This window comes from Brienomyrus brachyistius, chromosome 5 (assembly GCF_023856365.1).
Source record: "Brienomyrus brachyistius isolate T26 chromosome 5, BBRACH_0.4, whole genome shotgun sequence".
NCBI lineage: Eukaryota > Metazoa > Chordata > Actinopteri > Osteoglossiformes > Mormyridae > Brienomyrus > Brienomyrus brachyistius.
Genome location: NC_064537.1, coordinates 27,198,481 through 27,209,627, shown reverse-complemented (window position 1 = coordinate 27,209,627; position 11,147 = coordinate 27,198,481). Strand labels below are relative to the sequence as shown.

Sequence of the window (11,147 nt, the reverse complement as noted above, 5' to 3'; positions counted from 1 at the left end):
CTCTTTTTGTTCTTCTTTGACCTTCTTTGTGTTAATTGTTCAATTAATTGCAAAGCTCTTCTAAATAACAGGAAGACACTTTGAACATTTATGCATGTTAGATACCCCTGTGACTGTATCCAGAAGTAAGCAATGTGACAGGTTCACTGGATAGATTGCTTCAGACCATAATTAATGTACCTATAATGCAGTCATGTGACCCATCCATTGGTACGGGAAACAATGCAATGATGTATTGCAATTTGGGAAAAGCACAACATTTAAAGCTTATCAAAAGTCCAAAACAAGTCAGCAGATGGACTCCCAAAACATATGCAATTTACATATTTGTGTGTGCTAATTGGGTACATAATAGATATATCAGAAAACAAGACAAATCCACACATCAGAGGCAGAACCTGACAGTATTTAGCAGTTAACACCCTGAAATTTATTGCAAAAAGAATACAAGTAAAGTCAAAAATCATAATAAAAAAACAATCCATCTACCTGTGGTAAGCATGTCATTAATGAGAGTCAAAACAGATGAGCAGTCACTTCTGAACAACATGAGTGTCTCTCAGTGACTGCGCCTCCCCCCGGAAGCTTCTGGGTGCCTCTTGTTGTGCTGCTTCTGTCTGGGGAGAGCGTCTCAGAGAGCCTCAGCTGAGGGTGGACTACCTCCCCTGCTGAAGGTGTGACACGGTACCGCTTGTTCTCCATGTGACAGACGCAGCTCGGCAGCTCATTATCAGATTATAATTCGGGGCGGACAGAGAAAGAGAGGCTTGGGACACATTCCATAACAACAGCAGTCAGGAATGCCAGCAAGTAAATCATGGATACAGCCATGCGATATTCATTCGGTAGATTATTTTTAAATTTATTCGAACAAAAAGGAAAGAGGAATTACAGTAATAAGCTATGCTTTTCCCTTTTACGAAAACAGCCTTTGAATTTCCCATTTCATTGGTGCTTGACCTTGCTTAGAAACGATATTCTGATCCTCCAAATATAACAAATTCTGCCTCAGGGCCATCAGCCTGTCGCAAGTCTAGGCAGCTGTTTGCGTTACTATGTATGAAAATAAAAGTACAACAAGGCGTCCAGCACAACAGTTAACGGACAACAGTACATTTGTGGCAAGTACAGAGAAGACTCCTCACAGGTGCATGATCTCTGCACGTTACGGACTATAGTCAAACTATAGTCTGCCGGCTGAAGAGGTCCAGGGTGACGGCGCTCAAGAAGGCTGGGATGCTGTTCTGGTGAAAGAGGTGCAGCTCCACCAGCTCGCGAAGCGTGCGGGAGAAATCCGTCTCCAGGAGCTGCATGCTCCCACTGGCTGGACCGCTGGCCTGCAGACGCACACGGAGAGCCCTGTGTTAGCATCCCCCCCGCAGCAGGAGTACTTCCCTCCCAGTCAGCCGCTGTCCCTGGAGGCAGATGGATGAGTGACAGGATGGTGCCCTGCAGGGCATGCCGTGTGTACAAGGTGCGGTACAACACTTCCATTAAGAAGAACGAGGGTGCTGATGGACTCACACCTCTGTGAACATGCCGCCTTTCCCTCAAACACCAGCAGCACATCAAAAGCATTCTTCATCCACCAAGCACCCAAAGGGATACATTGTTTTCCTGTTTTAAAGAAGCATTTTCCCTTGGTCCCAGAAGAGCGAGGATGCATCAGTGTCATTCTTTGCCCAAATTCAATTTCAACTGGGCATTCTTAGATGGAATACTTTTAATCAACCCATGGAGCAATTCAAGCAAAAAATTTAAGGACTCCAAAGCATGCTACCAGCTAATAATAAAATAACATACATAGCTAGCAGCAATCTGACACAATATTCAAAAACATCCATCTTGCAAGCAACACCATTGTATACAATTTAGCCAAATAGCAACTTAATGCTACTGTCTAACTGGACTTGTGACAGATGAATATGTTTATCTGCCTGCTTTCTAATGAACAAATGAATTGAATCACAATACACTTGAGCTGAAATGTCCAAACGTCAATGACATACACAACCCCATAAGCTGGATTAAGGTGTTTTTTTCCCCAAAGGATTTATTTTTTTCCCTCTCAGCATGCGAAATTGTGACCTTTATTCATGGCTTAAATGTGAAAAATCCCATATGGTGGCGCGACGAGGGAATGTGAAGCACATTACAAACAAATCTTTTCTGTGTTACTATACAAATAAACCGTTTCACTTAAAGGGAAACAACTCCAAAACAAATCGATTTTGTTTGATGGTAACGCAATTCAACTTTACCCAATTAGTCCTGAAAGCTACATTCATTTGTAGCAATGATGCCTTTAGGTATTACTAAGTTCCTGCATGTGCTCATGACCGGCTTTCTGTGATACTTTAGTATAATACTAGCCTAGACAGTCCCTTTCCTTTCTGACGTCATCTACAGCGAGTACTGTTGTCCACATTTCGACTTCTTAACCCCAGTCGGCACTTGCGATTGCCGGATCTTACTGGCAGCTCAGAGCTGAAAAGCACGTAATTATGTTGGATGCATAATGAAACAGGAAAAGCAGCACCAGCACAGCCTACTGGAGTGAACTGATAAGGGGGGCAAAGCATTAGTGCTTTTAGGGCTTAAAATGCAAGACAGCAAGGCAGGAGCCTTTTAAACCTGCCCTACGCACTGGCTCCACGCAGACTTTCATCTACTCTTGGTCTGGTTTCCTAGGAGAACTTCAGCATTGAAAGGGTCAAGATCACGTGGGTGATGGGGGAGGGGGGGGGGGGTAGGTCTTGTGTTTGCTACAGATGTTCCATTTGTGTGCCTTTTAAGATGACCCCAGGAAACTGAGCAGCAGGTGACCCGTAATGGACTCCCGTCTGCTTGGTCGCATGCACCGTCGCACGCACCGCCGCACACACCGCCACCTACCCTGACGGAGGTGCATGCTGCATCGAGCTGACACGGCCGTTCTATACTGTGGGTGGTGGGGAGGGAGGGGTGATCCGCCAGGTCTGTGCACTTTTGTTAGCCAGCAAGGGTTTCAGCCCGGAGGGGTTAGTTGCGTTTGAGTCATTGATCACAACAAAACACTTTGATTAAAAGCTCCATCCCAGGGAGGTGCCTGCAACAGTCTAGCGAGAGTCCGACGCGCAGCACTTTTCATTCGCTGCTTCGCTTTTGGGAGCACGGTGAAAGGTATTGTCACTCACAGAATGATGTCTGACATCAGACATCAATTTGGCGTGGTGAAATGTTGGTGCCTTGGCCAGCTCTTTGCACAGTAACACCACTGACAAACACAGCACATCACATCACTATCTACATACAGAACAATGAACACGGGCCCCTGTATATGCTGCAAAACAAGACACATTTACTAGGGATTAAGCTTTACATTCAGCTTGGGACACAGACTGCAGCTTTTCACTGGCTTCTGACTTGTCTGTGATAGTTAATGAGAGAATGCAATAACCATTTATACAGTATTTCACTGTGTTAGGTTACTCTGTCAGTGTTTAACACTGTCAGTGTGCTCTTTAAAAGAAATTTTAGCCCTAGTATCAAATAACTGCCATATTTATTCCAAATTTAAACCAAAGTACCAGTTTCTGCATACAAAATGTTCTTTAAGTTGTTAATCAAGCTGTACTTACTGATTAGGCCTTTGTTGCTATTTGATGCTCTTTGCTGTTGTCAAACACACTTATTTTTATTGGAGACACAATATACAAATGCTATTTTGAAATCATTTCATTCATTTCAGAAGGTAAGGCATACTTGTGTATAACATACATTATGTACTATAAACAGTTTCCTCCGGGTACTCCGGTTTCCCCCCACAGTCCAAAAACATGCTGAGGCTAATTGGACTTGCTAAATTGCCCATAGGTGTGTATGTGTGAGTGAATGGTGTGTGAGTGTGCCCTGCAATGGGCTGCCCCCCCCATCCTGGGTTGTTCCCTGCCTCGTACCCATTGCTTCCGGGATAGGCTCCGAATCCCCCGCGACCCAGTAGGATAAGTGGGTTGGAAAATGGATGGATGGATGTACTATAAACAGGACAAAGCAGAGTAAGTCTAAAACTGTAGGAATTGTCAGTTACAGACACTAATGAGGCAACAGCTCTCCACCTTCATCAGCCTCAGCTTCATCAGAATTCCAGTTGTATGCACCCGACGGCCGCAGGACGGAGACGTAAGAGGCCGGAACTGCGCCATCAGAGCTGCACTTCGGGCCTTGGGTATGAGGGCCTGCACAAGGCTAATGTGTCAGTGTTTTTGTGGGACATAGACTGTAGCATTACTTCGGTCCTGCCTTCACTATTACTCTCTGCCTTCGTTGATCTTGGGAAGAAGGTGCTGTGTACCTGGTTGGTCCAGGAGTCATTCCAATGTGGCAGATTTATAAATTGGATTGGTCATAAGGGCTAGCATGCCAGGCAGCTGGCTACAGGGTGGATTTGGCCCCGGAATGTATTACCGAACATTACCTAGCACAAAAGCGCTGAGTGTGTTTATAAATAAATAAATAATTTATACAAATAAAAACACTGAACTGAACAATTCGGAGCACATAGTTTGGGCTACATGAAAACAAAGCTCATTTGATAATAACACCAGCCTCACCGTAACAGGCTGCTTGGCAAAACTACAAAACAAACATGCATGTGAGAAGTCTTATGATCCCACGCAATCAAATGGAAATCGTTTACCCCCCCCCTCCCCTCCATCTTCACCCTTCTCTTCACCACAGGACTCCCATCCCTTCTGAAGCAAAAAAGCAGAGGCTGAAGCTTCCCTTGCAACTTAAATAGATCTGAGAGCTGGGAGCACTATTCAGACATGCACAGTGCGTGACTATCTCAGACAAAAAAGGAAAGATCCCACAGTTTTATTTCTCTATAGTCGCTTAATGAGCAACCTTTAAGAGCAGCCATGCAGATTAACCGAATTTCACAAAATAAACATATAAGAAAGAAAAAAAACATATAAGTAATGTACAGATGGCAGCTTAGAAGGTGCCACCTGACATATGATTGTCAGCAATAGAGAAGTCAAACGATCAGGTATTACTTGAAGTATGACACTCGGTGCGATGGCTACTTGTGAATTTATGCACAGGCATATGATAGGAAATAATCCCAGTCACCGCTTGTCCAGTAAGGTCACTGATGGCTCTGGGGATTTTCGGCAGTGTGCCTGAGGCTTTCCAATAATCCTTAAACACCTTTAACCTCAGGGCACTGCTCAGTACACTTTGCTATGTATTTATACCTAAGCTGTGATGTCTAAAGAGTGATTCTTAAAATATTCCTCTTGGGTATCGATTAAAGAATTAGACAGGCGACTATTAAGACTGTACTATAATTGATACATTGAATACAGGTTCTGAGTTTTCTCTAAATTCAGACTGGATATAATCATCTGTTTACTATTAGTGATAATCACAGCTTTGAGTGAAAGTCATCACTTAATACTTTGATAATAAAGAGGAAAGAAAGTTTAAAAACAGACTAATACACACCAGCAGATTTACTTTGTTTTTTTTTATGTATTCAAAAGGTTACATTTGATTTCAGTTTCCTTTCCTGATACGTACACACCTTTGCAATTAGAAAAAGGTCAACAGATTCTTTCTAAAGCATTTATTCAAAATATGACCTTATCAGTGTCAGAAAGCAGATCGGAGACGAAAAAAAAAACCTACTAGGAAAATTCAACCTTTTACAACATATAACAAGTTTATTGTCGGTAAAATGCTCTCTGCCTAGTCAACACAAAACAGTAATTAATCGACCGCATCAAACGTGACACCGACAGCTGCTGCTGAGTCGTGGGAGGTTCTCAGGCCTCGTGGGTGAGGCTGCACTCACAGCACTGCAGTGTCGCCCCCTGGTCCTTTCACAGGTGAGATCGTACATGCAAGGAAAGACTTGTGGGACCCGTTTTCTATTTTTCCAGGACAGACACAATGCCCAACTCAACACTTCTACACCAGCTGCTACTCCACACAGAGTAATACACAGGAAACTGTCAATAATGACTAATGGAGTTCTGCAGACTAGACCCCACATTACCCTGTCTCAGAAGAGTTCGATACATCTAAGGCACCTGTGTTTACCAATACAAAGGTACAGCACCATTTTCTGAACAGCCTGCATCCACCTGCTCTATCTACACACTTCATCTGGTCCACTGACGTTAAAAAGCAGCGTTTAATATTAGCTGTAACCAGGTGAACTTACGGCTGTTGATGGAGAATTAATAAGCTGCATAGGAGCCAACACAAAAAGGCAGGCGGTTTGTTCAAAGTAATGACTTCCTGTCACACTCACAACTCCGCCCATTCGCAATCAATCCGTGGCTCGGAATGATCAATATGCACGGCAGATTCAGACCCAGCCGCACGAGTGAAGATGAAACCAGGCCATAGGATGACGGCAAGTCTATTTAATGACCTGTTGGTGCAACACCCCACAACAGTGAGGGGGAGAAGGAAGTTAGCTGATTAGACGCCGAACCGAGACACGCTTAAGAGTCCTGCTCGTTAGGCCAGGCGAAGGAGAAAATGCCGCTAAGTGACATGTCGGTCCGGACGCCATGCCGTGAAGTGGAGCCTAAAGATGGTAGCTTGTTAAGAACCATGAGGAGAAGTGGATTAAAGAGCACAGAGGCAACAGAGAAAGAGAAAATAGCATGTGCTGCTCAAGAGTGTTTCAGGTACCCCTCCCCCAAAGAAAGTGGCCTCTTATTTAGCCATTTTCCTTAGCCAATCACAGATCTTTGTGATTACAGCTATGCATCCCCAGCCCACTTCGTATAGATAAGAAGCTTCACTCTATTGACTATTTCCTTTTTCCCAGCTTTATGATTGGACCTGCCACCCGAGGACGTGTGCTTTGAATGCAGACAATGTTTCTGTATTTAAGCACCACAAAGCAAAACATGAAGTGGACAAATTACCTCTGGCTTTGTATGTTTATATATATATATATATATATATGTGTGTTTCCTTATGCACATGAAACAAGTATATTCCAAATCAATTTAACAGATGGTGGAATATCCATCAGTACTCATTATTTAAGAAAGATTTTGGATATTGTGCAAAGCACCAGAATGATCAAAGCAAATAGACGGCCCAAGGACTTTATCCTTGAATTAATCATTAAATTCCTAAAAATGAACGAGCACACACAGAGCTATCAGTAAAACCATTATCTGAGTTATATGTGTGACTGAATAAAGGAAAACAATAGTTCACCAATGAAAGACTGCTTTAAGCCACGCTGGGAAGGGAAATGGGAGAATTTAATTCATGAAAATCAAATCAACAGGGAATACAGACTATATGCCGAGTGTGTTAAATATTCAGCTTTGTCCGCCTGCCGTTTGTAGAATTCCTTTAAAATGGAAACCTCACAATGTGACACTGCTATGGAAGTGATTATGCTTCAGCTTTTCAAGTTAATTCAGCAGTGGGAAAGAAGATGATTATTTGGTGAACTTATATCAACCTAGAAGGGTAAAAGTAATGGTTTTGTCAATTACTATGGTGTAAATGTAAGATTTTTGCTTAGCAGTACTGAAACTGACAATACAAGAAAATAATATGATATGGTTAGATCAGCTGGCTTTAACTGTAGTTATGTTACTATGATCCCAATGTTGCAAAGGGCAGAATGACCAACATTTGAGCACAAATAAATTTAATTGCTAAAATTTGACGCACTTCTACAAAATAACACATTACAATTTTGATGTAGAGATTCTTATTAGTAGCATATTACAATACACACACACACAGGTTAGTTATATCTTTGTGGGGACTCTCCATTCATTTCTATGGGGAAAACTGTAATCCCAATATGACGACCTTAACCTCTACCCAGCCATAACCATAAGTAACCAAACAAAATACGAGACTTCTGGAATTTTTAATTTTTTGATTGCATTCACAGATCTGTGTGGGGACCTGAAAAATGGTCTACACAATGTCAAAATAACATCCCCACAATGTAATAATAAACCTAATAAACCTAATACACACACACACACACACACACACACACACACACACACACACACACACACACACACACACACACACACACACACACACACACACACACACACAACTGGATGGTAAGAAGCAAAAACAACAGTCTGGACTGAAAAATCAGTCTCTAGGAATGGCAAATGAATGGAGACAGCATCAAAGCTGACCCAGAAGCAATGGATGTTGGAAAATGGATTCTTTCACATGAAAAGTTTCTACTGACGACCGCAAATAAGCGGTTTTCAATCATTCTGAGACAGAAGATATTAAACAGAAAAAGGCTCCAGAAATGACAATGTACTTAGACAAGAACAATCTGCATCTAGCACATCTACCTTCACTTCCTCCTACCTGATCATCAATCTCTCACATCCACGACACAGCAGTTACGCTGAGAGCACAGGAAAGTGATTGACTAGCCTGTCACTGAGGTGTTTGTTTTTTTCTGAATGAACGACGGAATACTGCAAAAGTGCTAACCAACCTCGCTTAACTAACAATTGCCAGTTGCAAACCTATAATTTCAGTCAGGTATTTCAAGCATATGTTTACTCAAGCAAGCTTTATATCATTTTACAAAACATCCAAAAAACTATGTTGACTAAGAACTATTTGAACAGGGCACTGTTCACTGAATTTCCAACAATGTGAAAATCCCGAAAACTGTTCCTTGGTCATGTGTGAAAAGGTTTAAAGAAATATGACTCATGTGCAATCAGACAGAAAGATTGCCTAGGAAAGGAAACCATAAAGGTTTCAGCAGGGCCGAAAAGATTGTATGGAATTATTACAGACTACTTTCACAATACATAATATACTGTACTAGCAAACTGTATGTGATGTTCAGTGACAGTAAAGAAAAACAAAATCAAATGATTGCATATCAAATGATAACGGCACTTTTCATGACAAACATCCACTGAAAATTATTTTTAAAGAATAATGATGAAGTCAATAACATGTATTACATTATAAAAGGGACACGGCCTACTACAAATTAAACTGTTTGGTAATATTATTAAGGACCTTTCAGTCAAGCAGTTGCCATTTACTTTAAATATTTGCTATATGTTTTAATGAAAGGTAATAAGTATTCAGCTTAAAGTAACTATGATGAAAAAACTGCAATAATCAAATTCAGTATTTAAAGAGACAGATTTTGCACAAAGAAACAAATTAAAGTACAAATATAAGCACAATCAGTTACGTGTCTGAGGCACCATTTCAAATTTTCATTAACGTTTGTCATTTTTTCGGATCACGCTCATGCTTTGATTTTAATACACCAAAAATATTTCAAAGACTCTGGAAACTGTGTTAGGGTCAGTTAACAAAATAACGTCCATTGAGAGCCATATTTCAAGTCCCTCTTTCTCCAGCAAGACACGCGGACATTACTTTCTCTGACCGGAGGCTAACTTACTAGTACAGCACCATGGAAACAAGTTCTGCAAATCAAGTAACACTCTACCGTAGTTTCTTTTAATGTGCCTTTGCTCTTATGGGACTGGAATGACTATGTGCATCTGATGCTTCAGCATGTATATCTTATTTCACAATGAACAGTGCTCAGTTGTATGAGACGAAATGAATGATATATGATAATACCCAGGATCCATTTATAGCCATTACAACTGTCTGCGGTTGTAAACATCAAATAGAAAAGACAGTCAAGCTGTTTTGGTGTATATCCAAAAAAAAAGACTTAGTTCCAAGATCTCACATTCTACCAAAATTCTCAGCAGCCAGCTGTTCAGTGTGACACATTACTTTTCCACTGAGTGCAGAAAATAGGGAAAATAAAACTTGTAACACTGTATATATACACGTCTCTCCACTACCCAGAAAGAAGGAAAATGAGAGAGAAGATCCATGATGTTCAGGCGAAGCATTCATTTACTGCCTTCACGCTGACTCACTGGACTGGAAGGATGTTGGGCATTGGAGATCAAACACTCGTCATTTCGGGCCATTCATTCCTCTAAAAGGACGTTCAAGGGCCTCCAGGGAAGACCTCTTTCGGAGAGGCTGAATTTTATATCTGAATGGTAGGGAGGAACTTCCCTTCACAGTACAGCTGATTTCATGTTAGCTTGAGATGGGGAATCTGTGAAGAATCCAAGCTGAGTGTTGTAAGCCCTGCACGAGATGAGAAGAGCGGTGGAGGCGTGGTCAGCGTCAGTCATCACACTGGTTTCCATGTGATTTCATTATGCGTCACTCGGAATACCCAGTCCAGCCACAATTTCTCTCCAAGGTCTGTTTCTGCAGGCTGTGATGCAGCCTTACTCTACAGTTTCTTTCAAAATAAAACACTAATGTTGTTTTCCCACACAGAGAGAAACATTCATGGACACACAAACACTATAAACTATTTTAATTATTCTACATAAAAAATCTACACTTTTGGAGGGAAAACTGATGTGATATTTATTACATGGTTGGGCTTGGAAATAAAGTTAACTCAGAAAACAAAAACTACTTGCAATTATAAAAACTGAAAACTAAGAGCAGCAAGGTGCTGCCTATTACAAAATATTTCCAACAGATAAACTTCACAATGATGGATATGCCAACTTCTCATACAAAGTAAAAGCTGTGACTACAGATGCGGAGACTACAGGAGACTAAAGAGTTTAACATGAATGTGATATTACTGCCTATTACAATTTCGGGGATCCTATTTCAGCTCAATACAGAGTGTGAAAGTAGCATGTCAAAATGCATCACTCTCAGCTGCTATATGAAACAGCCAGTACCCACTGATTCAGCAACACATGAGCTCAGCGACTGAATCAAGGTAGAGCAAAATCATATGCTATATATGGATATAAAAATCCATGCACAGCTCATCTAGGGCATATTCTACCTAGGAAGAAACTGCTTCATGCTAAATTTCAGTAGCGTGCAGCAAGTGTGAGGACAGTTCTGTGCAAATGTGCAGCACATTAAATCCATTTCATAGGTAAGATTCTGAATAATCCAAACCTGCAGGTCATTCATGAGCACTGTTATGCAAGGAATGGACTGCATTTATGACCTTGAACTATCCATATATTCCCTTTACTGAGGTAGGGTTCATTCTCTCAATCAGCTACAGGTGAAGGACATGTTATTATACA

General features: G+C 41.3%; 1 protein-coding gene across 3 annotated transcripts in view; it reads right to left on the bottom strand.

Annotated features, from left to right (window-relative positions):
* Positions 1-407: 407 nt before the first annotated feature.
* Positions 408-11,147, bottom strand: part of mad1l1 (mitotic arrest deficient 1 like 1) — a 135,936-nt gene continuing 125,196 nt past the window's right edge. For all 3 annotated transcript variants that reach the window (XM_049014360.1, XM_049014361.1, XM_049014362.1), the window contains exon 18: positions 408-1,337. In XM_049014360.1, coding sequence (XP_048870317.1) covers positions 1,179-1,337 — 159 coding nt within the window. In that variant the 3' untranslated portion in view covers positions 408-1,178. The remainder of the gene's footprint in view (positions 1,338-11,147) is intronic.